The 27981-nt window shown below is 39.7% G+C and overlaps 1 protein-coding gene across 2 annotated transcripts in view; it reads left to right on the top strand.

Moving 5' to 3' along the window:
- si:ch73-383l1.1 (receptor tyrosine-protein kinase erbB-4) overlaps positions 1 to 27981 on the top strand; it is a 323429-nt gene that overhangs the window by 191761 nt on the left and 103687 nt on the right. For both annotated transcript variants that reach the window (XM_017719311.2, XM_017719313.2), the window contains one exon: positions 1744 to 1930. In XM_017719311.2, the coding sequence (XP_017574800.1) occupies positions 1744 to 1930 (187 nt within the window). The remainder of the gene's footprint in view (positions 1 to 1743; positions 1931 to 27981) is intronic.

Raw genomic sequence — 27981 nt, 5'->3', positions numbered from 1 at the left:
CACCTCTACACTGTCCTCAGCGTCCTGTACCTTACGGAAAGTAATGATTAGCTCAGGTGCTCCCTTTGTGGACTCCGTTGTTGACTTGACTGGCAGGTGACAGCTGTCAGTGTGCTGTGTCATCGAAATAAAGTGCATTTTCCTCCACGTTTAGAGCAGCGGTCAGCATGTGAGCTCTATCAGTGAGCAGTGTGACAGGTCTCCAAGCGTCACCATGTCTACGGCATAAACCTGTCCTCTGTCAATGCTAATGATGCCAGGATTAAAATCTGAGATTGGCTGTCATAGTGATTGATAAGGGTATCATAGGGGAAGGGCTGGCATTTAAGAGACTATTATGTCTTAAAATGCCTTTAAAGCTCTTTTGATTAGTGCCACTGTGGTCATCTTGGGAAGAAAGTTTGAGCCATGCTGTGAACGTGGCCTTCTAAAGCCCCATGTGGCTGAAAACATAGTTGCAGTCATAGGTATGTCGATTTTTGTTGATAACAGTGTGTAATACAGTGTAATAATACAGTTAGTCTATTAGGGACTTAGAGCCAAAGTTTTTAGGCAAGTGTGCTTACATTACTTGTTAACTATATTAGACAAATTTGTCTAATATTTGTCATGGTTGTCTATTGTTTTTAGCTTTTCATAATTAAAAATATATTTATTTCAAGCAAGAAAAGTGCTAATCGGTGTGGATTGCAGAAAGGTACTTGAGGCTGAAAAATCTAGTAGTTTTCTTACTTTCTAGCATAGTTTTTTAGCTGGTCCTAGAACTGTACTCCAACTCAAAGCTTCCTTGGCATAAAAAAATTGCAGAAAGTCTTAAAAAATGTGTTCGCCTGAATTCCTGTTATAATTTGTATTTAGCATCATGCACACTGTTTCTGGACAAGCTAATGTCGTATCACTACACTGGTTTCCTTATCTACACACTTTGAAAATAGAACTTCCAATATGGTTCCCAGACTGAGTGTAAGGTTCTAGCAAAAACACTCTAGAACCTTTGCAAATGTTCTTCACATGTGCACAGCTTATTAACAGAAATATTTTACTTTTCGTTGAAAGATTCTTTAGGAAACCGAACAGTGGTAAACTGTGACTGTCTTCCAGGTCAGTCCAGAAATATCAAAACTCACCTCCATGATTCTGCTAGCACCCTCATGGGATTTCTGATAGTATGTTAGTACTAATCTGGTGCACTTTCAACATTGTTGAACCATTCTAGTTCAAACTCAGACAACTGAACCATTGCACCGGTTTCATCTGAAGCTTAAAACATATATTTTACAATAATGAGCTCTGGAATTCAGCTGTCACCATTTCTAAAACCAATTGCGACCCTTGTATTTGAAGTCAGTGATGCAGGTAGAACTTCCAGAAGGCCTAACGTGACATTTTTCTTTTCTCACAAAATTGCCCTCACATATTGATTGGTTCATCATTTATTAATTATGTTAATCTAACACATAAGGCCTTCTGTCCAGCTCCTGAAGGCCTTAACAGTGGGAGATAGGACCAAAACCTATTACTGCCATACTTGCAGAGTTTAAATATAACATGTATAAAAAGTTGCATACTCTGAAGGTCTTGAAGGCTCTGAGAGTTCCCCATTTGAACCAAAACTGTTTCTTCTCTGGCTTGGCTTATCTATAAATAAATCACATGCATTGTTCTCTTGGGGAAAAAGCTGTATTCATAAAACCGAACTGATTTTTATTCTAAACGACTGTTCTGACTTGTGCCCCCTTACAGTCGATCCGGGAGGTGACGGGTTATGTTCTGGTGGCGCTGAACCAGTTCGACTACCTGCCTCTGGAGAACCTGCGAATCATCCGTGGCACCAAACTGTACGAAGGCCGCTACGCTCTGGCCATCTTCCTCAACTACAGGCGGGACGGCTACTTCGGCCTCCGGCAGCTGGGCCTCAAGAACCTCACTGGTATTTTATTCTACCTCTTCCTCGCTTTCTTTCTCCTCTCTCCTTTCCCTCTTTTCCGCTCTGACTCACTCACTTGCTCTCTCCAGTGCAAACTACCAGCCAGTTTTTGAAATTGTTATTGTTACAGGCCTCAATCAGCACAGCAAGCCAATTATGACTTGGTCCGACTTGTTGCGTTGCGACTTTGGACGGAGAAATAATTACAGCCCTCTGAAGTGCATTTCAAATGTTTCCAGCTCCAGCATTGCATGGCATTTGTGTTCCAATTAAATGCAGTTTTTCTGACCTGCCCTTGCACTTTTTTTTAACCATAAAGCAAATTAATAGCTTTTCTAATTAAGCCACAGAATGCAAATCACTGCTCAAAGAGAACGAGAAATGCAGCATTACATTAATTCAGTGACACAAAAAGTTTAGTTAGGAATAAAGTTCAGTAATTACTGTTATTATTATTAAATGAAATGAAATTGAATTAAATTATTTACATAATGGTCTCTAATGCCTGTGTTCAACATCCATTCGGGCCGAGCAAACAGACATGTCATTTTTTCAAAGTAAGTTAACCGTGTTAGTAAGATTTTCCAGTGCAGAACTCGCTGTTCCCAAAAATCCTGAAAAAGGGGGGTTTGTTTGCATGTATCTTTTGGAAGAAGTTGGATTCTTCAGCCAGGCCATTCATTAGAAAGGTCTAAAGAAAGAAACCTATGTCAGATTATTAAACCCCTGAACGGCTCACACCTTGTTCTTGAGAGTGCGTCGATTCTGTTCTTACCAAAGAATAAAATGTCAGAATCTTCATGAAAACATGGGTTTTAAGAAGACATTTCTTCTTACAACCGGTTGGTGAATGAGGCGCAGTGTTTTTAATGAAAGTCTGCACACCACCAAAGACATTTGTTGTTGACGCATCCCACCAGTCAGCAACTTCCAGCACTGCTCAGTGCCTCCGAGATCATAAGCGCTCGATTATTGCATTACCAGACCATAAAAATCCCTAGTAGATGACATGTGGCTTGAAATTTATAACAAGAAAAGCAGGAAATTTCAGGTCTTTCAGATAAACAGACTTACCATCTGTTACCTTAGCCTTAGCATTGCTAGCCTAGTCACAACATTACTCATGTAGTTTTCTACCTTTTAAGCTGGAAAACAAATCAGAGGTGGATGCACAAATCATGTAGTTCAGTTAAAGTCGAGACCCCCAAGGTAAATATTCCTCCAGTAAAAGTAGAAGTTCCTCCCTTTAGACCTCCACTTGAGTAAAAGTACTAAAGTATTTACCTTCAAATGTACTTAAGTATAAAGTAAAAGTACTAAAAGAGTAATTCTGGCTCTGATGTTCTGTTATCATTTTTATAACCAGACTGGCTTCATGAACTCATTTCAGGTGAAAGTCCTCCAGCGTCTCTCTTGGTAAACCAGTCTTTTAATAGGACGTCATTAATTAGTGACGCTGACGTCTATTAAAATGATCAGAAGCACAAAACACTGAAGGTAAACAGTTTCCATCAGGGAGAACCGAGTGGCTCTGAAATCACTTTTTACACACAAGCAAAGTTTCAGTTTCAGATTTATTTACAACTTAGTTCCAAGTTTAAGTTGAATAAAAACTGGCTTTAAACTCAGGATCACAGATGAGCTCCTTTACTATGTTGATCTGTAGGCGTCTGTTCATAAACATAAACCAGCCCAAACTCATTTACTATAAAATGAAATGGTGTTTGTAGAAATTCAGAAAAAAGCCGCGTCAGTCTCGACTGCATATGTGGACATATTTCTATATTGAGCTCTATTTACACAAAGTTAGGTTAGTTCATCATTTATGTTGAACAGACTCTCCCAAAGTTTTACGCTGCTGCGCTGACGTTGAACCACGTGCTGCACTGGGTCGGTATGACCAACAGGTCAAAACCAGCTCTAAACAAAGTGACCGCTGGGCCCTGATTGGTGCTCTGGCTTTGCGCTTCTTTCGTTTTGACATGTTACGTTTTTATACACACAGAAACCAAAAGGAACGACAGATTTCTCAAAATGTAGGAGGAAAAAGTCAGATATTAGACTCTGAAATGTAGTGGAGTGAAAGGAAAAAGTCGCCCAGAACGGAGAAACTTCAGTACAGATACACCAAAAATACTAAAGTACAGAAACTAATTACATTTACTTAATTTTACTGTCTACCACTGTAGTCAACTGATACCAAATCATTAAATGATATTGAACTTTTTTTGTTATTCCATTTTATTTCTTATCACCACCAAACATCTGAAAATTTCTTCTAGTTTATAGTGTCACTAATTTATTTAGCCATAAATTACAGCCTTAAATATTCAACCACATTTTGCTAACAAGTCCATCATTTTTAAGTTCTTTCTTGCCTAAAAGTAAAACTGCTGTAACACTGACGTGGTGGTGGTGTGTTAGTGTGTGTTGAGCTGGTCTGAGTTTTTAAACACCTCAGTGTCGCTGCTGGACTGAGAATCGTCCACCAACCAGAAGTATCCAGCCAACAGCGTCCTGTGGGCAGCGTCCTGTGACCACTGATGAAGGACTAGAGGATGACCAACACAAACTGTGCAGCAGCAGATGAGCTGCCGTCTCTGACTTTACATCTACAAGCTGGACAGACGAGGTAGGAGTGTCTAATAGAGTGGACAGTGAGTGGACACAGTGTTTAAAAACTCCAGCAGCACTGCTGTGTCTGATCCACTCAGACCAGCACAACACACAATAACACACCACCACCACGTCAGTGTTACTGCAGTGCTGAAAATGATCCACCACCCAAATAGTGCCTGCTCTGTGAGGGTCCATGGGGGTTCTGACCACTGAAGAACAGGGTAACAGAGTATCAGAGAAACAGATGGACTACAGTCTGTAACTGTAGAACTACAGAGTGCAGCTATACAGTAAGTGGAGCTGATAAAGTGGACAGTGAGCGTTGAAACAAGGAGGTGGTCATGATGTTCTCAATGACCTCTAATATATATAAATATATATATAAATTTTGTCTTTTCTAAGCACAAACATATAGAAACCATGGAAACCTTTGCTTTCTTGCCATTAAAAAGAATGAATTTGTCGCAGAAGTCACATTCAGAAAGTTCTATGACAGCTATGCAATATGTATTCCTGGAAAAGTGACTGAAGTAATACTTGCTGCATTTCCTAGAGTTCAGAAAAGGTATTATAAAGTCTTTAAACATAGAGTTGGGTTCTGTTGCTACATAGGAACGGCATAAGACGTCTGGGGCATTGAACGTGACTCTTGGTCTTCTCAAAGAGTATTAAAGTGACACACTGCGGACATAGCTGGGCTGAGATTAGCTTCATTTGTTCAGTCAAATGGGTGGATGTGCAATTATGATGTATTTGCACATTCAACTGATACTTCCGCTACTCAACTATGTTTTATACTTCACTGTAGTCGTTCAGATTTTGTTCCCTAATGCCTTTTTGAGCTCTAATTTCATTCTCTTCTGATGGTGCGGCTCCAGAACTGCTGCACATATGTCTCACTTTTGAGATTCCCTTCGTGTAATAGAAGGAATAGAAGGAATCTCATGCTTCAACCTTCATTTTGTACCAAAAGGATCCAAAAGAGAGAACCAAACTTCTGTTGTTATACTGACAGATGCTGGATCTAAGATGTTCTGCCGCAGTTTTATTCAGAAGAGGTTTTTGGACTTGATACATTTTAAGAGTAAACACTGCTAGTCTTGTCTGAGTATTACAATGCAGGCAGAGCTTTCTTTTGAAAAATGTCCTAAATCTATTCTCTTTACAAGATCAGTGCACCAGACTAACGCAGTTGTGGCTCAATACAATCAAACCCTCTCAGCAGTGTTCCAACATCTTGTGCAGGGACGGGCAACCCAAATGTTAAGAAGAGCCATTTTACCAAGTTTCAACAAAAATCTAACCCCCTGAGGAGCCGTGACGCTTCATTTTATTGAAGTAACGTTTCTCCAACTTTTCTCGACTGGTGCAGGCAAACTAATTTAATATAAATGAAAAAACACGTCTTACTGTACTCTGCTTTAAGCTTTAGCTCAGCTAGAGCCGCTTTTCTCGCATCTCCAGCAGGAAACTTTTTCAGCAAAAGTAGAATAGGTTTTGTGTGTAACGGGGAGCGAGGAGGCGGACGCATATGCAGAGATAAGTGACTTTTATTATGAGCAAATCCAGGGTCATAGTCTCAACGGTCCAGGGTCTTAGAGCCAACACAGATTGATTGGTGGGCAAACATGACAGACAAACCAGAATTAAACAGTACAATCAGAACAACAATGCAAACAACAGTACAGAGACCAGCGACCAGACAGGGGAAACCACAGGCTTTAAATACATGAGGAACAGGCAGGAACACAGGTGGAAACAATCAGGGGTGTCCCAAAACAAGGGGGCTGGATTAAAAAAACAAAACAAAGAACCCACGGGCTAAACCAAAACACAACATGAACACATGGACAGGACTGGGAGGGACCAATCGTGACATCGTGAAATGTTTCTCCGTGTTTGATTTTTCACGAGGCTGAAGTCGATTCCCATTCCCCAGCTTCTTGTTCCAATGTAACTATGGCTATATTCACACAGCAGGTAAAAGTGGCCCATATCTGATTTTCTGACCAAATCCAGAGAGATCAGCTCCTAAACCGACCCACGTGTGCAAAAGAACAATGGCTCGTCCAGAGTTTACATGGCTCGTCCAGAGGTAGACAATCATGACGGCCAGCGAATGCCAGTCGCTCCTGGAGCTTTCAGTTTCTTCTTCGCCAGCATCATAGAAGTGATCTTAAAGTTCCAATGGTGGTGCTGAGCTGGGCTCATCACCCACACTGTGTTCAAGTTCATAAAAAGGGCATGGTATTGGGCCATGGCCACTTTTTTGGTTTGTGTATTCGGATTCTTTCAATTATTTTATTTTTTTTTAAGTTGCAGCCTTGGTCTCCTCCAGGCCACATTCTGCCATTTCGTTAGAAACCTCCAGTGATTCTGGTACAGAAACATCATCCTAAATATTTCAGAGTCTCAGCAGTGCAAAATAATGAATCTTTGCTTAATCTGGATTTCTCTAAGTGGAGCATGCTTATTGATAAAGACTTGAAAGTAAATGCCAAGTAGCTAAGAACCAGCTCAGAATCAAGGATCTGCAAAATTATGAAATACATCACGTTGGTAAAGGTCATGCAAAAGAGCTTGTTTATTAAAGATCCTATAATTTCTCTCCTTAATAAATCAGGGCTGACCTCTCTTCAGTCTTACATCCAAGACATGGGCTGTAGAGCAGTGCCTGACCAACCCGCAGACAGCACTCCCACCAAATTTCTTTTGGAGTGTGGACGAAATGTTTTATTATAAGACAACAAATCCACATTATGTATCCGTAGTTCATAACTTGACATAGTTTGGTGTGATGAACTGGAGACTACAAGCTGGCAAGGGAAACTTAAGGCACTTTGGGTGGTGAGGTGAGTGACAACGTGGTAGAGAAGCAAAGTCTTAGTGATGAAGGAATTGGTGATAGGCCAGAATGAGAAGGTTGGAGGAAACCAGCATAGCCATCGATACTCAAAGGAGAGGAGGAATGAGTAAGAAGGCTGGCAGGGAGCTTACAACACCTGAAACCATTCTGTGCCTGCTGATGAGAAGAATTACCAACCTCAGCAATAATCCAGATACATATGTTCATATATCTCTGATGTCTTTCCACACCCTGTAGCCACTTTGAGCTCAGGCTTGCATTGAGAACTCCAGGTGTAAGCTGTCCTTCTTCTGTAAGATTACATTTTATTAATATACATTTCTTTCCCCGTAGGTTCTAGATAACATCATGCGATGGCTGGAGTTAACCGCATTAGAGCTAATCAGAGTTTTACAAGTCACTAATACCTCAGAGCTATTCTTAAGTTCTGGAAGTGTATAATAAATCTGGTGGGACCTGAACATTTAAGTGCTATCTGACTTGTTAGCTTTATTAGCTTCATGGCTCCATTTCCAAATTTTCCAAATTAAGGGGAAAATCACACAGGATGTGGGAGCTGAGTGACAGTGGAGCATGTATACTGTTTAGTACATGAGTCAAATTTGGGCCTTTAACTCCTTAAAGTGGCTCAGTTCTTTTTCAGTTAGAGGACTGAGGCTGTAAGAGGTTTGGTGATCCACCTTTAGACCACTGTACAACCAAAGAAGAGATAAAATACGGTTTAAACTGCTGCATCCTTCTGACAGCAGGAACGCCTCTTCACAAGGACAACGGATGGTTTACAATTCATCCTAAATTAGCTATAAGCTACATTCTGTTCACTGTCCTCTGTAACGGCTTGTTTGGGCTTGTATGGGCTGGCTCTGCCAGGGGTCCTCACTGCCCGCTGTACCCAGAGAAAGAGAGCCCCAGGCTGGACAGGGAGGTGAAGCCCTGCCTCCTACTCAGCCCGAGGGATGAGTTTGTCGGCCGGACACCCACAGGGGACACAGGAGATGGGCAAAACTGGACCAGGCAGAAATAGGACACTCATGCCCGTTTATGGATAAACATTCAAAAAAACAAGCAAAAACGAGAAATTGTAAAGCCACCAAAATATATATAAATATTTATCATCACGTCAGTGTTACTGCAGTGCTGAGAATGATCTACCACACAACTAGTACCTGCTCTGTGAGGGTCCATGGGGGTCCTGACCACTGAAGAACAGGGTAACAGAGTATCAGAGAAACAGATGGACTACAGTCTGTAACTGTAGAACTACAGAGTGCAGCTATACAGTAAGTGGAGCTGATAAAGTGGACAGTGAGTGCAGAAACAAGGAGGTGGTCATGATGTTACGCCTGATCGGTGTAAATCCTTCCACCTTTGTAAGAAAATTGTTAAAGTTAAAAAAACTGACAGTACATTTCAAATTTGCAATTATGTAGCACTTTTTACGTCCGTAAAGCCACTGGAGTCTAATGTTGGAGTTCACACTCATAAGCCAGTGCTGAGAATACATCTAATGGAATATGTTGGCTTTCATTCTGGGGGCCTTTGAAGCAAGTGGACCTGCTCTTCCTTCCCTATTTTTTCTCTTTTTTGTTGTTTGTTTCGGTATTCAGAATCAGGAAGGTACTTCAAAACCATTTCCTCTGAATGCACATTTCCATTAATGGAGGGGACGCTGCAAGAGAAAAGAGAGGGTAAAAAAACACGACGCTCACTTCCTTTCTAATGGTTTTTGACTCTAATTACTCAAACTAACGCCTGGACGCTGCAGAAACGAATCAGAGTCATACCTGCGGTAGGCTTAGCAGAGTAAATTACAAACTGAGTGCGAGTAGAGTGGAGTAAGGTTGGGGGGGGGGTGGTGTTGGGGGGGTGGAGGGTGAGGTCGCTAACAGCTTCGCTGATTTTCTGTTTCTCCTAATCTAATCGCCCGGCACATTAAGAGATGAAAGCTCCTTTTCTTCCTGCCTGTAGCTGCCGCTTAATGGCTCCTTTGATAAGGCTGCCATTGTAGCTCGTGCTTTTCTACCATATATTCTTACTCTCCGGAGCTCGGCTGCGTGATCAATAGCTTTCATAAGAGGCTTACGGGATGACGGAGGTCGTGTTATTGGCCACAGTCAGTAGATTGGATTATGGTGCTTTTTCTTATGGGATGACTCCTTGGTGGCCTTTTGCACCAGTAGCTGAATATGATGAAGACCTCACCCAGTGGTTATGTGTAGTACTGTATGTACAGCAATGTACAAAATTTGGAAACTACCCTTCATCTATTTAATACCCTACTGATTTTTTTGGCATCTAAACATCTAAACATAATATTGATGTTTTTTCTTCTTGTCAGACTTTCAATTTTTCAAATTAATCTGCATTTCCAAAGTTAAGTCTTACAAGTTAGTTGCACTTTCTGTTCTCACAATCCACACAGGTAGCGGTCTGGACTCTGGGGTGGTCAGTCCATCGTTCAGCTTCTTTGTTTGGTGTGTCCGTCTCCTTTTCTCAGTGAGGTTCTTCTTGATCAGCAACACATCCTTTCAGACCCACAGCGCCGAGTGGTCTTCTCACAGTGGAAGGCTGGGCAGAAACACCTGTGGATGTTTTCAGATCTGAAGCAGCTTGATCTTCTCCTCTCTCTCAGAGATCAAAGCTTTCAGTGCTGTTTATCTGATGGGGGCAGTTTTGGGGACCCAAAAAAACGAGGCACTGAATGTTTTATCTAAGGAACGTCACTTTTCTTTTTCGGTATATGCTCACTTTGAAATTGATGACTGCAACACATCCCAAACAAGTTGGGATAGGGGCAATTTAAGACAAAGAACATTGCAAAAAAAATTATACATTTTAAAAGAGATGATGTAATCATGGTTGGGTATAAAAGGGTCATCCAGACAGAGTCTAATCCTTTATGAGCAATGGTGGTTTGAGGCTTGCCACTTTGCCAAATTATGCATCAGCAAATTGTCCAAATGCTTAAGAACAACTTTCAAGAACTTTAGGTATTTCACCCTTTACATTACGCTAGATTATCAACAGATTTAGATGCTATTAAGAAACATCTCTTTGTAAAAAGGAAGGCCAAAAATCACAACTGAATGCTGGTGATATTTGACCCCTCAGATGGCACTGCCATAAAAACTAGCATGCTTCTATGATGGATTTCACTACATGGGCTCTGAAATAGTTTAACAAACCAATGTCATTAAACACTATTTGTCCCTGCATCCACAAATGCAAGTTAAGGCTGTTCCATGCCCAGTGGAAGTTACCTGTCACCAATTTGCAGAAATGCTGCCGACTTCTCTGGGCTCTAGCTCATCTGAAACACTCTGATGTGAATTGTCGTCTGATAAATGAACTTTTCAGATTATGTATGGAAATAATGGGAGTTGTGTTGTCCAGGCTAGAGGAGGAAAGGGTCATGCAGACTGTTACCAGCATCGAGTTCAAAAGCCAGAGTCTGTTGTGGTATGGGAGGGTATTAATGGGTAACCTGTACATCTATGAAAGTGCCATTAACACTGAAAGATATGTACACATATATATGGAGCAACAAACGCTGCCTTTTAGATGTTGTCTTGTTCGGAGACATCCACTCAAAATTCTGCATGTATAGCAGCATGGCTGTGTTATCACAGGGTGTGGTGCTAGACCTTGTCACCTATTGAAAACATGTGGTGCATCATGAAGTGCTAAATACGATAACGACGGCCCCATATGGTTACGGTCTTTTATACCTGAGGAACATCAAAAAATACACTTTCAAAACTGGATCTGTTGGTGTCATCAGGCCCTAAACCTTTGAGTTATGTAACATGGTGGTAAACATGTGCCTATCCCAACCTTTTTGGAACATGTTGCAGGCATAATATTTGAAATCAGCATATTTATATATAACGAAGTTCATAAAGTCAAACGTGTTAATGTAGAAGGTCAAACAGGCTTTAATAATCCCTCCTTTCTGCTTTCAATAGAGCATCGCATATTGCCCCACCTTTTTGCAACTGGACCTGCAATCGTACATCTGATTAAACAAACGTTTTGGGGAAAAATGTGCAACATTATACCTGTTAAAGCAGACAGTTCATTTCCCACACCCTGGTACTTTTCCCTGATTGTTAATTCACACCATCCAACACTCTCCTGGCTTAATTTCTTCGGCTGTGTTTCTCCTGTGACCAGCTCTATAGATTCCACCTTGAATTATCAACCTTGTTGTGAACCACTCATTGCCACCCCTGCAGTGATCCCAGCATGCATGAAGCAAAGCAATTGGGAGAGTCTTTATGCATAAAGATTAGATTATCAACTGGCTGAGAATAATGAGAATCTGTTGTTGTCCAGAACTGGGATTTAGAGATTGTGTTCCTCCTTAATTAGAGATTAGATATACATCATCTGGACAAATCACTTCTTGTTTTGCATATTCATAAAAATAGCACCTGCCCATTTAAAGGCAGATAGTACAGTGTAAATTGAATTGGTTTCATGAAATTGGTCATTGTATGTTGATATTACAGAAGGCTATGATGAAGCCTCTATCCTGTCAGCAAGTGATTGAAATGTAAATGCTTTTGGTCAGAAATAATACAGGCCAACTTAAAGTGTGGTCACAATATGTATCAGTAGGATATGTAGTGGTTGGTTAGTGTAGTGGGTAACACCTCTGCTTTTGACACTGTAGACTGGGGTTCAATCCCCACCTGGGCAAACACCCTACACTATACCGATAAGAGTCCTTGGGCAAGACTCCTAACACCACCTTGGCCTACCTGTGTAAAATGATCAAATTGTGAGTCGCTCTGGATAAGAGCGTCAGCCAAATGCTGTAAATATAAAATGTAATGTATCAATATTAGCAAAGTGCAGTTTCTTTCATGTTGTATAGATCCAGAGGTGGACGAAGGACACAAACCATGTACTTGAGTTAAAGCAGAGACACCCAGGGTAAAATATTAATCCAGTAAAAGTTTCTCCATTTAGACCTCCACCTGAGTAAAAGTACTAAAGTATTTACCTTCAAATGTACTTAAGTATCAAAAGTAAAAGTACTAAAGTATTAATTCTGGCTCTAATGTCCTGTTATCATTTTTATAACAAGACTTGCTTCATGAACTCATTTCAGGTGAAAGTCTCCCAGCATCTCTGTTGGTAAACCTTTACGGTCTTTTAATAGAATGTCATTAATTAGTGACTGTTACGTTCCCCTCAGATGTAGCTAGGGGAAGAGGGGAAATAAGGCTTTTACTTTGCTTCCCAAGTGCAAAAATGTATGATACAAGAATATTATTTATATGGACAGCGGGTTGGTGCAATGAGTTGAGCTGAAACTGGGTATAGATCAAAAGAAAAGAGTTAACTAACCGTTCGGTATGCAAGAACAATGACTAATGGAGCCCAGTCAACCGCAGGGGTTGGACAAAGGACGGTGCCAAAGAAATGAACCAAAGAAACAAATCTAACCTGTCTAGCCGAGTCTAATCCTCACCAAAATACAGCGGGTGGCACTCGCCCCTTACGTGATGTGTCTAAACAATCCAACCACTATTGTGTATGCAGCTGTATCTGCGTGCCCAACTTGCCTGTCCACACCTCTCGCTGGAGAGGGGAGAAAACAGAGAGGGAGCACAAGAGAGAGTCTTACTGGCTGCATTTTCACGGCTAAAGTAGGACAGTTTGCCACTACAAGTCTCAAACACGCTAAATCCTCCCCCGTAACTGGCCACAAGTGAGTCTTTTTATCTGCCAAGGCCCACCCCTCAGCAGAAAACAGCCATTCGGATTGGTGGAGAGAAGAGCACAGCCAAGCATTCGATATCCACATTGGTCCATTGCGCACACAGCTGCACCTCCATCTGGTTGGGGAGAAAAAGCTGACGTCTATTAAAAAGATCAGAAGCACAAAACACTGAAGGTAAACAGTTTCCATCAGGGAGAACCGAGTGGCTCTGAAATCACTTTTTACACACAAGCAAAGTTTCAGTTTCAGATTTATTTACAACTTGGTTCCAAGTTTAAGTTGAATAAAAACTGGCTTTAAACTCAGGATCACAGATGAGCTCCTTTACTATGTTGATCTGTAGGCGTCTGTTCATAAACATAAACCAGCCCAAACTCATTTACTATAAAATGAAATGGTGTTTGTAGAAATTCAGAAAAAAGCCGCGTCAGTCTCGACTGCATATGTGGACATATTTCTATATTGAGCTCTATTTACACAAAGTTAGGTTAGTTCATCATTTATGTTGAACAGACTCTCCCAAAGTTTTACGCTGCTGCGCTGACGTTGAACCGCGTGCTGCACTGGGTCGGTATGACCAACAGGTCAAAACCAGCTCTAAACAAAGTGACCACTGGGCCCTGATTGGTGCTCTGGCTTTGCGCTTCTTTCGTTTTGACATGTTACGTTTTGATACACAGAGAAACCAAAAGGAACAACAGATTTCTCAAAATGTAGGAGGAAAAAGTCGGATATTAGACTCTGAAATGTAGTGGAGTGAAAGGAAAAGTCGCCCAATAATGGAAAAAACTTAAGTACAGATACACCAAAAAATACTTAAGTACAGAAATGAATTACATTTACTTAATTTTACTGTCCACCACTGTATAGATCATATAGTTGTGGTTTATCTGAACAAGTCATCTCCAAAATGGCAACTTGTTTGTGTGTCTATCATTTATTGAAAACATCCTTTTCCAAACATGCTTTTTTATTATTGGATGCCTAAAAATGCACATGTGGTACATCTGGGATGCATCATGCTGATTCCCTGATCAGCCATAGTCATCATTAATCATGCAAATTGAATGAATCTGGAAAAAAAGCAACATTTTTTATTTTCCTTCGAAGATATTTTTGTTTATGTTTGTTATTTGTTATGTTTATCCTTTATCAGAGTTTTATTGGCTGTTTTGAAATAATCCAAGCTGTCAAAAGTGCTTAAATGAGACCCTGTCCACCCATCTGGTGAGTTAATACTCACTCATATATAAGCTCATAGCACATACTCGCCAAGAACAGAAGCCACAGGGACGAGCCGTCCTCACTGCCATGCATGATACTCACAAATCAAGAGACTCATCAAACATTGGTAAATGGACCAGTTGACCTTCAGATCATAGACAGATGACCAGCAATTCTCTGCAGGATGTTCTAGTAGACAGCAGAACAAATGGTTCCATCAATTGTGGCATGTAGCCCAGATAGTAAAGCATCAAAGCAGCCTCACACTACCGCCACCATGTTTCACTGTTGCTATGATATTCTTATAGAAAGCAGTGCTGGCTTTCCAGCAGATGTAATGGGACCCCTGTCTTATAAACAGTTTCACTTTCCATACTTGGAGATTATCAATATCATGTTGTATCAGATTGTCACGATTGGCCCCTCCCAGTCCTCCATGTGCCTCCATTTACCTTTAGGTCTTGTCCATGTGCTTCCTTGTTTTGTTTCTTCCCTGTTCTGCCCCCTTGTTTCCAGACTCCGCCCTTGATTGTTCTCACCTGTGTCTTGTCACCTGTTCCTGTATTTAAGCCCTATGTTTTCCCCTATTAAGTTGCTGGTCTTTGTATTGTATTGTGGTGTTTGGTGTCGTATCTTCTGGCTTCCGTGATATTCCCTACTCTCTGTTTTTGTGTTTAGTCTGTATTCCTTTTTGTCATGTCTGTACATCGTTCTCTCTGTGTTGGCTTTGTTATCCTGGACTGTTTAAACCCTGAATATGGATTTGCCCCAAATAATTCTCACTTCTCTAAGTGTACTCATCCGCCTCGTCATCACTCCCCAGCGTTACACAGATCAAACTGTTTGTTTTTTTTTCCCCTAAGCAACAGACAAGACTAGTCTTAAACTAATGAGCAGTTTGGATATTACAAAGCTCATAATTCATTATATGTGGCCACTGTAAAGACACCCACATAACCTGGGGACTGCAGGCTCCTGGAGGTCCACACAGATGAAAGTAAAGCATGTGTTTTTGTTATTTCCAAAATGACCAATTGATGAAAGCATGTGCCAAGCCTGGGTACCAAATCCATGGAGTAGTCCCTACATCATGGTTCACTTTCATCTTCCCTTCCAAATCTACATTTGAAAGCATCTCAAATATTCAGAATCAGAATAGAGGCAAGAATGACCCCCCCATTCTCATGATGCATCCTGAAGGTGAGAAGAAGTTTTGAAAAACTACAGTGGCTTTTGAGTGAAATCTTGGAAACAGGCTGTTTGATGTTTTGCTTTTGATTAGCTGGTGGATGCAGAATAAAATTTGATAGCTAACGTTACTGCTAGGACGTGGAATATCTTATTGTAGGCTTATTGTAGTAACTATGGTAACTGTCTTCAAGTCATCACTACAATGGAGAGATTGGTTGGCACCACAGGGATTCCCAGTGGTTGTATGATAAAGAATGGCGGGATTCCCAATTGTATGGCAATGCATGTTGGGCATTGTAGTAGGAGGACAATGATATAAAGAAAACATGAAAACGATATTGACATTGATGGTATTCAGTGTTGGGATATACTCCCTAACACACAACAAACATATCAACATATAAATGTAAAGAAATGGGGGTAAAGAAATTTGGTTGAGTCCAGGCCTGGAGTTCTGAATTCAGGGATGGTGTTGAGGTTCTGAGTCCATCCAGTTAATTTAGGTTCTGATTTCAGGGATAGGGTTGGGGCTCCATCTGTTCAGCTGAAATTCTGAATCCATGTGTTTGGTTCTGGTTCTGAATTTAAGAGTTTGGTTGGGGATCTGAATCTAGGAGTTTGATTAAGGTTCTGAATCTTGGACTTTTGTTAGGGTATTGAATCCTGGGATATAGTATGACTTTGAGTCCAGGAGTTTGGTTCAAGTTCTAAATCCAGGAATTGGCTGAGGTTCTGGATCTAGGAATTTGATTGTGTTTTTGAGTCCAGAAGACTGTGTTGAGTTCATTTTGTATGGGGGGAGGTTATAAATTCAGGAATTGGCTGATGTTCTGATTACTGGAATTTAATTGGGATTTTGAATTCAGGAGGTTGGTCAGGGCTCTGAATGCATGAATTAAGGTTCAACATTCAGGCGTTTTGATATTTTTAATCCAGGAGTTTAGGTAGGGTTTGGAAACCAGCTGTTTGGTTAGGCCTTGGAATCCAGCTATTTGGTTGAGGTTCTGAATCCAGGCGTGTGGTTGAGGTGTTGAATTCAGAAGTTACTAGGGGAGAGATTGAAAACATGTGAACAATTTTCTAAATGTGCTTTTGAGATTTGAAATTTGGTTTTGAGAATATCGGAATACCACTGGTTGAGGTTCTGAATCCAGAAGCTCAGTTCAGGCACTGTATTCAGTTTAGAAGGGCTTCTGAGTGAAGTTTGAGTGAATTTCCATCCAGTTGGTTTAGGTTCAGAATTCAGTGTTGAGATCTACTCCCTAACACAAAAAACAACATATCATCATATAGTTTTATGCCCACTTAAGTCAAGATCTTGTGTACGTATGTGCAAGGACGCCCTGCCAAGGCTAATACCGTGTCCAAGACTTGTTTGCTGATTCTGCATCCTTGCAGGCTAATTTATTCCCACTTTTAAAAAACATATCTTTTGCTTTCCCACACCTTCATACTTATGAATAATCACGTAGAGGCCTTGATGTGGAGTTTTCCACCCTTGGCCCAGGACTTGTCAATCCAGTCAGTGCCCAGTCCATACAGCCTTGACTGATCAGCTAATGACCCTCCAGTAGTGAGTCAGAACTGTCTGAGCTCATGGCTGGACTTGCTGAGCGAAACCTTCTGCAGCCAGTTGGGCCTCAGTATTGATCAGCCCATGTAAGCTCCCTCTGTGGAGCTGTTGCATGGACTTATTTCCCTGTCGAGGAGAGTGAATATCTGAATGGCTTAGCAGTTGTAACATTTTCTGTCTGATGTCCTGTTTACTTTGGTGTGTTTTTTAGTTGGAACGATTAAATTATTGATAACAAACTGCTTGAAACTTCTGATGCCAGGACTTTAAAGACAATGACCCCGCGTAGTGAGCTTCAGACGTGGAAGTAGAACGATGCAGAACTGATCGCTACAAACTCCACCAGGCTTTAGAACCAGAAATGCTGGAACTCTCCAGTGTGAGAAGCTTAGCCCAGAACAGAGCTGATCTCCAACGACGATTTCTACAGACTAAACCAGCACTAGATAGGTTTTAAATGAAAAAACTCTGTAGGCAGCTTAATAAGAATGGACCGAGGTTTTAAACCTAGAAAAATGTGGCATTCTAGGATTATAGAGAAGTGTGACCGAGGAAACGACCCCATTTTTAAAGAATCCAGCAGAAAGTTTCAGACTTGGAACTTGAACTGAAGTACTGCTGCTTTTTTGTTTAGCTAACCCATCAGCATATGCAAATCCTGCAATATAATGCAGATTTTAAAAAAATATTGTTAAAATTATTAGTTTTTAAATACATTTTTGCATATTTTTTTTCAAAAGTAATAAAATCACTATCTATTGGTGTACTAATAGTAGTAATTTCCCTTTTCCTAATTATTAGTTTTGTTATCATGTTTCTAAATAATGATGACAACAACATAACAAACAAAAACTACAGATTGAATTATTAAATTTTTTCTATGAGGGGTTGATTTTTATTGAATCTATTATTATTATCATGATACTAAAACAACACTACAACTACTACTACTACTACTAATAATAATAATAATAATAATAGTGGTAGTAGCTTTAATAGTACTAAACGAATATATATATATATATATATATATATTCGTTTAGCACTACTAAAACTACTACCACTACTTTTATATATATATATATATATATATATATATATATATATTCTAAATCATTGTTATCTATTTTATGTTTTTGATTTAATACTTTTTATATGATATTTCTAGTAATTTTAATTAATATTAAAATTGTGTATTAGTACTATTATTAATAATTTATTTTGATATTATTTATTAATTGAGACTCATTTTAATGTCCCTGATATGCTTAGTACCTTATTATTATTACTTTTATTATTATTATTATTATTATTGGTTTATATTCAGTTAAGTAAAACTGCACTACTCACAACATTCCCCCACAGTTTGCTTGGTGAACATCTGTACAGCGATATTATTGGCCTGGTCAATAATAAACATACAAATAAGCACTTATTAATATTCATTGGTAATCCTGCTCTATTGTTAAGATACTGACATCTGCCTGATGAATTAGTTTTCTGAAGTCATCACTCCATTTGCTGGAAATATAAAGTCCACTAAAGTCCTCTGGCATGAATACTGAGTTATCTTCATTCCCATATTTTCCCATCCATCACTAGTAGCAGAGAAGAGTGGAGATGGTGGGTGCTTTATGGATAATAACTGGCTTTCCTGAATCTGAATTTTTTAGAAGGCTGTTGGTTAAAGCTGAATCTAATGAAAACACAATCCCTCGAAGACTGTAGAGAGGGTGAGCACTCCCAGCTTCGCTCTGCTGCCAGGCTGCAGCCTGGGAACATTTCTGCTTTTCCCTCAGTGGGTTTTGCCTCTGCAGTGGGCTGATTTCACCCAGAGCCAAGCGCTGCCAGCGCTGCTTTTTCTCCAGGCGTTTGATGGATGTGGTGGGGGACACTGAAATTTGTCTCCATTAGAGGTCAAATACCTGTGAAATCTCACTTAACAGTCTCTAATGGAATCTCGATCAGGCTGTAGGGATTTGGCACTTTTTCCCGTTCTTTTTTCCACACTGCTATGGCAAAGTCTCAAAGGCGACGGTGCCACAGATGTCTATTTTTATTAGCAGAAGTTTGGGGTAAATCCGACTGCGTGCATTTTTCCCACTTTCTCGCAAACTTTGTTTTTCAAACACGTTTTCCAGCCTCTTTGTGCCAGACAGTTGGGCAGGATCCCATGTTTCCCAGCACGCTGAATCTGTTGTGACAGGTTCTAATTGCATATTCAAAGCAGTTGCCAGTTTGGCTTGCCAATGGGTCTGTGTTACCGATTTGACATTGAGGGGGCGTCTCATTGGATGATGTAAACAGAAACGAGTGCATAGTGCAAGAGAGAGTGTGTGTGTGTGTGTGTGTGTGTGTGTGTGTGTGTGTGTGTGTGTGTGTGTGTGTCTGCTGTGCCGTCCAAACCTATGAGCTTCTGTATTCTGGACACTTTGTCCTGTATAAGAACAGCCTGTTCGGGCTCAGTACCCAGGAATTTATATCTTTCCAAAAACCGTCACTGAAATATTCAAGATGACAGTGTCTCAGATTTGCCCTTAACTCGAGTCCAACAAGACTTTACCTCTATCGATCCTTGTCACTTGTACTTTTATAAAAAATTCTGAAGGATGTTTTTAAATTTTAGAAAAGTCATTTTGGATCACACTGTAAAAATGCAGGCACTTCATAGGTCCAAAATAGTCCGACAGGATGGCATTGGGAGTCATCAGGATAGTGGCATTTATATTTCAGCTCAGGGAACCCATGAGGCATTGCTGTGTCTGGGATTTTGTAGTAATGGTGTCGCTGTTTCTGTTCTAGGTAAAGAAATTTGTTTGGGGCTCCGAGACCAGGCCTTTCACTGGAGTTCTGAAATCAGGGATAGGGTTGGAGTTCTGAGTCAAACTGTTCAACTGAAATTCTGAAACCAGGAGTTTGATTGTAGTTCTGAATTTAATAGTTTGGTCTGAATCTAGGAGTTAAAGTTCTGCATTCAGGTATTTTGATGAGGTCATGAATCCAGGAGTTTAGGTAGGGTTTGGAATCCAACTGTTTGGTTAGGGCTCAGAATCCAGCTATTTGGTTAAGGCTCTGAATCCAGGAGTTTGGTTGGGGTGCTGATTTTAGAAGTTTTATAGGGGAGAGAGTGAAGACGTATGAACAATGTTCTAAATTTATGTGCTTGTGGGATTTTAAATTAGGTTTTGTGTGCAGTTCGGGATTTATTAGTTAGCAGCAGTTTTGGTTAGGGTACGGAATACCACTGTTTAGGTTCTTATTCAATTTAGTAGGGGTTCTGAGTGAAGGAGTTTGAATGATGTTCTAACTTGGAGGTTCTGAGTCCAAGAGTTTGGTAGAAGTTGTGAATTCAGGAGTTATTGGGATACTCTGTCTAGGGGTTTATTTGGGGTTGTAAATTCAGTTATGTTGGAGTGCGTGGTTCTGAATTTGTCTAGGAATTTGGTTCTATGAGGATTTGTTCATGAGCAAAAGTCAGAACAGCCACAGCTGTTATCCACAATGTTCTCAACATTCCTGTACATTCCTTGCTTCTGCTCTTTCATCTGCTTGATTGCTTCAAATTGACATGCATATTATGTTCACTTTTTTGAGGTGATGGTCACCAGCCTCCAATAACCTTTTATCCTTCCTGGACTCTCCAGAGCATATTATGTCATTCATATCCTTCATAGACTCTAATCCTCACAGTCTCTTACCAACTTCATGTATGGTCCAGAGCTACTTCTTGGTCTTCTTTATCTGCTTTGTAATCGTATTGATCTTCCACCTGCCCTGCCATGTTCTTATATCTCTAACATCCTGCAATTGTCCAACACAATTACTATCCCACCTACACTACACTGGCCTTTAACATTGGTCACAGGCTTATCGCAGATATCTCACTTCTCTCTTCTGTCTAATTTGATTGCCTCGGTTTAATCCTGCTCGTGTAGGCTTCATATCTCACTCTACTTCTGCTACCCAGTGAGGCCCAGAGGAGGAAGAGTTTCTCTTTTGAGTCTTGGTTCCTCTCAGTGGTTCTTCATTATGCTCTTAGATAGTGTCTCCTTTCAGGACGTGGTTCTTTTCAGTGGTTCTTAGATAGTCTCCTTTGAGTGTTGGTTCCTTTCTTTAAGTTCTTTAAGTTTTCAGACAGGGTCTCCTTTGATCCTTGGTTCCTCTCAGTGGTTCTTCTTTAAGTTTTCAGACAGGGTCTGTTTTGATTCTTGGTTCCTCTCAGTGGTTCTTTCTTATGCTCTTAGTTTATTTTGAGTCTTGGTTCTTCTCAGTGGTTCTTCCTAATGCTCTTAGATAGTATCTCCTTTTTGAGCTTTGGTTTCTCGTAGTGGTTCTTCTTTAAGTTTTCAGATAGTGTCTCCTTTCAGGTCTTGGTTCTTCTCAGTGGTTCTTCCTAATACTCTTAGATAGCATCGCCTTTTTGAGTCTTGGTTCCTCTCAGTGGTTCTTCCTTATGCTCTTAGATAGTCTCCTTTGAGTCTTGGTTCCTCTCAGTGATTCTTTAAGTTTTCAGATAGTGTCTTCTTTTAGGTCTTGGTTCCTCTCAGTCGTTCTTCCTCATGCTCTTAGATAGTGTCTCCCTTTTAATTTAATTTAATCTCAGTGTTATTCATTCTCATAAAAAATAAATAAATAAATAAATAATTCCTTTTGTGTCTTGGTTCCTCACAGTGGTTCTCCTTCATTCTCATAAGAAGTTTCTTGTGTTTCACTGGTCAACAAGTTTGTAAAAGGTTCATTTGGAAATAATGACCTCCGTTTAGAATACTGATGGAAGCAAGGCAAGAAATTATTACTTTATTATTATTAAATCATGCAGAAATTGAAAAACACATTTGACCCTTCTGCGATTATTTGCTCTCAATTTCTTTTTCACACCTGTGAGGTGTCCATTTAAAAATAGGTAGCAAGCTGGTTGAAATTATACCCTTTTAGGATCCTGCTTTCTGAAGTGCTCGCGGCCTTGACAAACGTTTTCATTTGCCTCTATTATTAGATTTACGTCTCCCAGTTCAACCTGATTGCATTTGGTGTCACCTCTAAAAAATTGTTAGCGTGGTAGTGAGAAAAAGCGTCCATCAATTACTCAGCAATTTAGAGAAGAGAAAGTTTCGCAAATTGACAATGGAGGCTCCAAATTTAATCTGGCCGAGGCGTGGCATCTTGCACTGGATCTTGCCTCACAAACACTGGTTTGCAGTTGCTGGGGTTGGCTTTACTTACTGGGGTCTCACAAATTAGTAGAAAACATGATCCTACACGACTGCTTTGACAAGCCATAGGTACATTTTCAAAGTGCACTTTTTTTTAATTGAGTTTGTTAATCCGTTCATAGACCAGATAAATCAATAATCATCCAGTGAGATTCTAAACTCATACAGAACAGTCCTGTAAAGTCTTAATTGTGAAATTTTATTCTGAACCAGTCACACTATATAATGCTTCCTAGCCTGAGAAGAAACAGCAGCAGAAAGGAAATGTTAGCGCCGTCGCTGAACCCTTTACCATCTTTTTCTGCTCTCTAACAGATTCTCTATGTTATGAGGAATCCCATAAACCTTTAACGTGTGACATTTTTCATCCTGACTCATTGGGAAACAATAGGATTTGGGATGGTTGAAATGCAATCAGAGGAACGAAACACAATTACAGTTTAGGAGGCTGTGGAAAGAGGGGGTGCTATGTCCACACACTCCCCAATTACACTAACTCTCCCATTCATCATGCTAAACAATCTTATCCCCGCTGACTCGCAAACCTCATGGAGATGCACCCAGGGCGTTCTCTTTGAGCCGTGTGCTGTGACAAATCTTGCAGCAGAAGTCACTTAAGGATTTCCGTACACTCAAGTGCCCGTCCTGCCAAGGAACTTTCTGAAATGAATGATTTAGCAAATGTTATCCTTGTTATTCTTGTGTTCTTTGCGGACAGTCAAAACAGATACCGTTTGGGCCCCAAGTGGAGTGGAAGAGGTGCATTTGCCAAATCATCTGAAAGTGTCTAAAAGATGCAATCAAGGAAGTATACTGTGTATGGGTCATTCTGCTGAAAGGTTCCTTTGTGACCCCAGCGTTTACAGATGTATTACACTTGATTACGCCATGAATTTAGCAATATTGTATTTTAAATCAGTTATCTAGAACTCCAAGCACCCCAGTAGTGCTTGTCTCTACAGTCATGTGTGAAGGCTGAGGCCATATTTTGAAAAAAAGAACACATTTTTCTGCAATTTTAGCTACAATAATCTATACACGACTGTAAATTAGATGACAAAGAAAACAACTGCCAAATAAATATTATAAAATCTATAATGAAAGGTCCTCAGGAGTCGTGTCACTGGTGTTACTGCATCATTATTATTTAGAAATAAAAGTCACACTAATGACATCACTTGACATCTTTTTCTGAGGATCTATGAAGAAAAGCACATGGTAAGTCCACTGTATCTTCATTATAACACATTTAAGTACATCATTTACAGCATGTGGTTTGATGCGCTGCAGCAGCCGTTTTGTAAAATGCATTTTTGGTCCAAAATGTCTTTGATGTTGCCTTTATTATGTGTAACACTAGTGAGGATCACTAACACCAGTGACACCTATGGATATAAAAGTGTATTTTTCTATTTTTTATTTTTTTTATTGACCTGTGTACAGCTGAATGAAAAGGTTCAGGCGCCCCAAACTGGCCATATGAGATATTTTGTTGATTTTTGAAGTGAAAAGAAGTAAGCACAATCTATATTATTTTGAAAAATAACATTTTTGGTTATTATTAATGCATAGTTACTTCACGTTTGATTACCTAAAAAAATCAAGAAAAAAAATTGGACTTGTGGCATATGTGCAAGTTTGGTCAACCATGGGCCACTCTAAGCATCCAGGTAAAGATCTGAAAATGAAACGAATTATTTCCCAAAAAGCAGGAAAAGGCTATAAGAAGATATCACAGCAGTTCCAGTTCACAATTTCCACATCGTTAAGAAGTGGCAGTTGATGGGAACTGTGGAGGTCAAGGCGAGATCTGGACGGTGAAGATGGAACTGCTTCAATGCTGGCCAGAAAGGCAAAGCAAAACCCCCAGATGACAGCAAAGAATGGCTTAGCTGACACAGGAGAGGTGGTGCACAGTTCTACTGTGCTATAAGAAATATGATCTGCATGAAAGACTCATCAAAACAAAACCTCACCATCACAACGTCGCTGTCTGAAGTGTGCAAAACAACGTCTAGATCAGCTCTGGAGTGATGAAGTAAACATGGAATTCTTTGGCCACACTCACCAAAGATGAGTTTGAAGAAAAACAGAGAAGTAGTTGATGAAAAGAACACCTTGCCAACTGTTTTTCAAGGGGGTGAATCTATTGTGCTCTGGAGTTGCGTGGCAGCCCATGGAAACTTTGCCCAGGTAGATGGAAGAATGGACTCCGCTAAATATCAGCAAATGTGATGGGAATTTGGCCAGGTGTGCCCAAACCTTTGCCTACAAATGAAATTTCCACATGAAATTATTGTCAAAAGTTGTGAATTGACATAGTCATAACATGTTATTCATGCTAAAGTGATATACATATTTGCATCAAATCAATTAAATACAGCAAATATTAACCTTCTAGTTTCATCTTGATCCCTTTTCCTGCATGCTTTCCCAACTTTTCCTCCCCGTGAGTTCTCGCACTTGGTCCAGGTGATTAAATTGTGTTTACAGTCGGAGTCGGACGTTTAGCGTTATGAGAGTGCATATAAAAGAGCTCAATTTTCTCCTCTGGTGAGGGCTGCATTATGAGCTTTTGCCCTTCAAACGACTTCATAATGCAGTTCTTCTCCATCGCTTTGGCTGCCTTGAACTCCTTCTCTCCCCTCTGCACTTTTAATTTTACTTCCAAGACAACCTCATCTTTCATTCTTACTTTCTTCTAATGTGCTCAATGGTCTCATTCAAATTACGGTTATTGGCCGAAGATTTATGGGATTTGTAGTTTGAGTGCCCTGCTCTTCTCTTTTTTGCTTTCTTTTGGCAGGATGACAAAGAATCTTTCATGTTGGGGAAATGGTGAAGGAAATAATAATGATATACATTTCTGAATACTAGAACTTACACTGCGGATGTCAAAACGGAGTCGTGAAGAACTTTTGGTGTCATTCGTCGCTCCATTCTCACTTATGACCTTCTGACAGGCCACTAAAGGCTAAAGGAGAATCCCTTTGTTCCCCACGCACCCCCCAGGAAACGTCCGCTGAGACTGCATTTTTATCTTTCCTCGCTACGCTTCCTTTGTCCTTATCGCTCAGCATAGCTTTTGTGAAGAATTATATGAAGTTTAACTCATACTCTCAAGCTCCACTGTTCACTTGCAGCCATGTATATTCATGTAACCCCTGTTGGGTTTTTGTTTCCATTCATCTTTGTGAATTCATTCATCAGGAATTAAACTTAGGTTCTTCTTCCTGACCTTGTATGTGTGGTAAAGATGGAGAATGAAGTATATGTAATAGAGTTGTAGAGGTTTCGCTATGGGTTGGGAGAAAATGACCTCACTAGGGCAGGGACATAGGCCTACTTAGATTGATCCCAGGCCTGCTCAATCAAATGGGGAAAGAATATTTATTACACTGCATTTTATTGAGATAAAGAAATTGGATTTGTTTATAGAGAGCACTGTCATTATATTAAGGCCATTCAAAATTATTATGTGCAAGGGGTAGTTCAGTCAACAAATCCCAAGCTCTGCCTTATTTTCTCAGCCCTACAATCACTGTTCAGCAACCATTGCTATCTGCTATTGCCTCGAGCCTTCGGTTCTTTATCCATGCACCAGTGTTTGAATTTGAAGCTCCAGCTCCTGTTGGACCTGTAAAGGTGAAACCTCATCCCTGATGGAGTATGACATTTTCTACTCATTTCCCAAGTCACAAAAAAGTATTTGCTGTCATCAGTGACCTGCGAATTTGGTCCCTTTCAGATAGTTTTAGTATTACATGGGGAGGTTCAGTAATGTGATTTTACTAAACGATGCTTCTAATGTAATGAATGAACCATTCATACGCAATAGGAAATCTCTATGTAAATTACTACTAAAAATTAGGTTCCTCAAAGGGTTCTTTAGAGAACCACTTTTGGTTCCCTGGAGAACCGCGTTTGAAAGAAATTTGTAAGCGTAAAAGACATTTCAAAGGTTAATGTACCCTCCCATCTCAAGGTTTCTTCCTAGATCCTTTACAATATGTGGATGTTCTTTCATCTTTCAAAAGGTTCTTCGCACTCACATGACTCATTAACAAAAATAGTACTCTAAAGAACTATCCACTAAAAGGTTCTTTAGGGAACCAAAATATTTATTTTTAAGAGTGTGGGTATGACCACTTGATTTGCATTTCGCCATCACAATTAAAAATGTAAATAAACAATGAATTTGGCTGTTCATAAGCCCAAACACTACATTTAATCATAAATTTCTTTGCTTTAACCATCTAAGTAGCTGTTTAACGTGAATGTAATGTCTCAGCATTGTTATTAGCTTGGGAATTTACAATTAACAGTCAAAATTATTGCACAAAAAGAATGTTTCGGATCATGTTTTAATGTTTAGAGTCTTACTCTTGAGGGATCAATCGCAATTATCATGCAAGGAAGGGGTCCAAAACATAATTAACAGTACAAAATTTTCTTCAACCAATTGCATGCAGTTAAATTTCCATCATAGATGGGAAAAACCAACCTTAGTCTGTAAAATTATAGTACAGTAATCTATGTAGAGTTTGTATGGATGATGTCTAATTCAGCATGTTCATTGCATCATGTTCCAACTTGTTTTAGCTATCTGCACATTGAATAAGAAAGGCACAGACATTGCATTGGTGTCAACCTCCAGAGATAGTAACCTTTCTGGAAATGCATTAACACCCATACACTCTCAGAAAAAAAGGTATAAAATGCTCATTGGGGCAGTCCCCCTCTTGTCACTGGGGTGGGACCCTCAAGGGTTCATCTCAGTACCTTTAGCCAGGGAACAAAATTGTATCATTATCCATTGAAATGATATTTTCTAAGGTATATTGACTCCAGACACCTAGGATTTTTATTTTACTGTTCTATTTTAAAACATTTGGTTATGAAAAGGTACAAATACATACTTTTTACCTGGAAAAAAAATTAAGGTACATAATTTGAGTTTATAACCACTGCTGTACCTTTGAGGGTACATTTGTATTGTTTATATCTTGATGAATGAAAAATGTACTTGAACACTGCCTTTATTTCTAATAGTGTATAGTACATTATTTTAGGCTGTACAACCTGTATTAGGCTACATTTCCTGCATCCCAGCCTTGTATGGCCATATTCCTCCGAAACGAATAGCTTTTAAAATGAGGAAGAAAATAATATGTTTCAGATTGTTTACAAAACACAAAGTATAAATGCAGCAAGAAAGAATTTCTTAGCTAAATCTCAGATAAAACACATCCACTGCCAACAATAGTAGCATCTCACTGCTGTCTTTGGACAGTTCCTCTACCTAGGATCATTGGAGCATGAATTATTCACCTAAATTTGCATCTTATTAGAGACTAGAGTTTTTCCCCTACCTCCAATTATGTACTAAAATAGGTTATAATGTCTAAAGCTTAATGTACATTGAATTAACCTTTTAGAAGAGTCTCATAAAGGCTTTATTGAATAATGAATAAGACATTAATAAGCTCCCAATATGTGTTACTCCAATATGTGCTGTTTTTTATCTTGGCAGAGAACCTGAAACATTATTTAGACTTCACATATAATAACTTTCTCTATCTTACCCCTATATCATGGTGTTTACATGCCTATTTGAACTTTTTTTGCTCTGAAATT

The sequence above is a fragment of the Pygocentrus nattereri genome, chromosome 12 (assembly GCF_015220715.1).
Source record: "Pygocentrus nattereri isolate fPygNat1 chromosome 12, fPygNat1.pri, whole genome shotgun sequence".
NCBI lineage: Eukaryota > Metazoa > Chordata > Actinopteri > Characiformes > Serrasalmidae > Pygocentrus > Pygocentrus nattereri.
The sequence above is the reverse complement of the archived record's forward strand: the minus strand, read 5'-3'. Positions and strand labels throughout refer to the sequence as shown.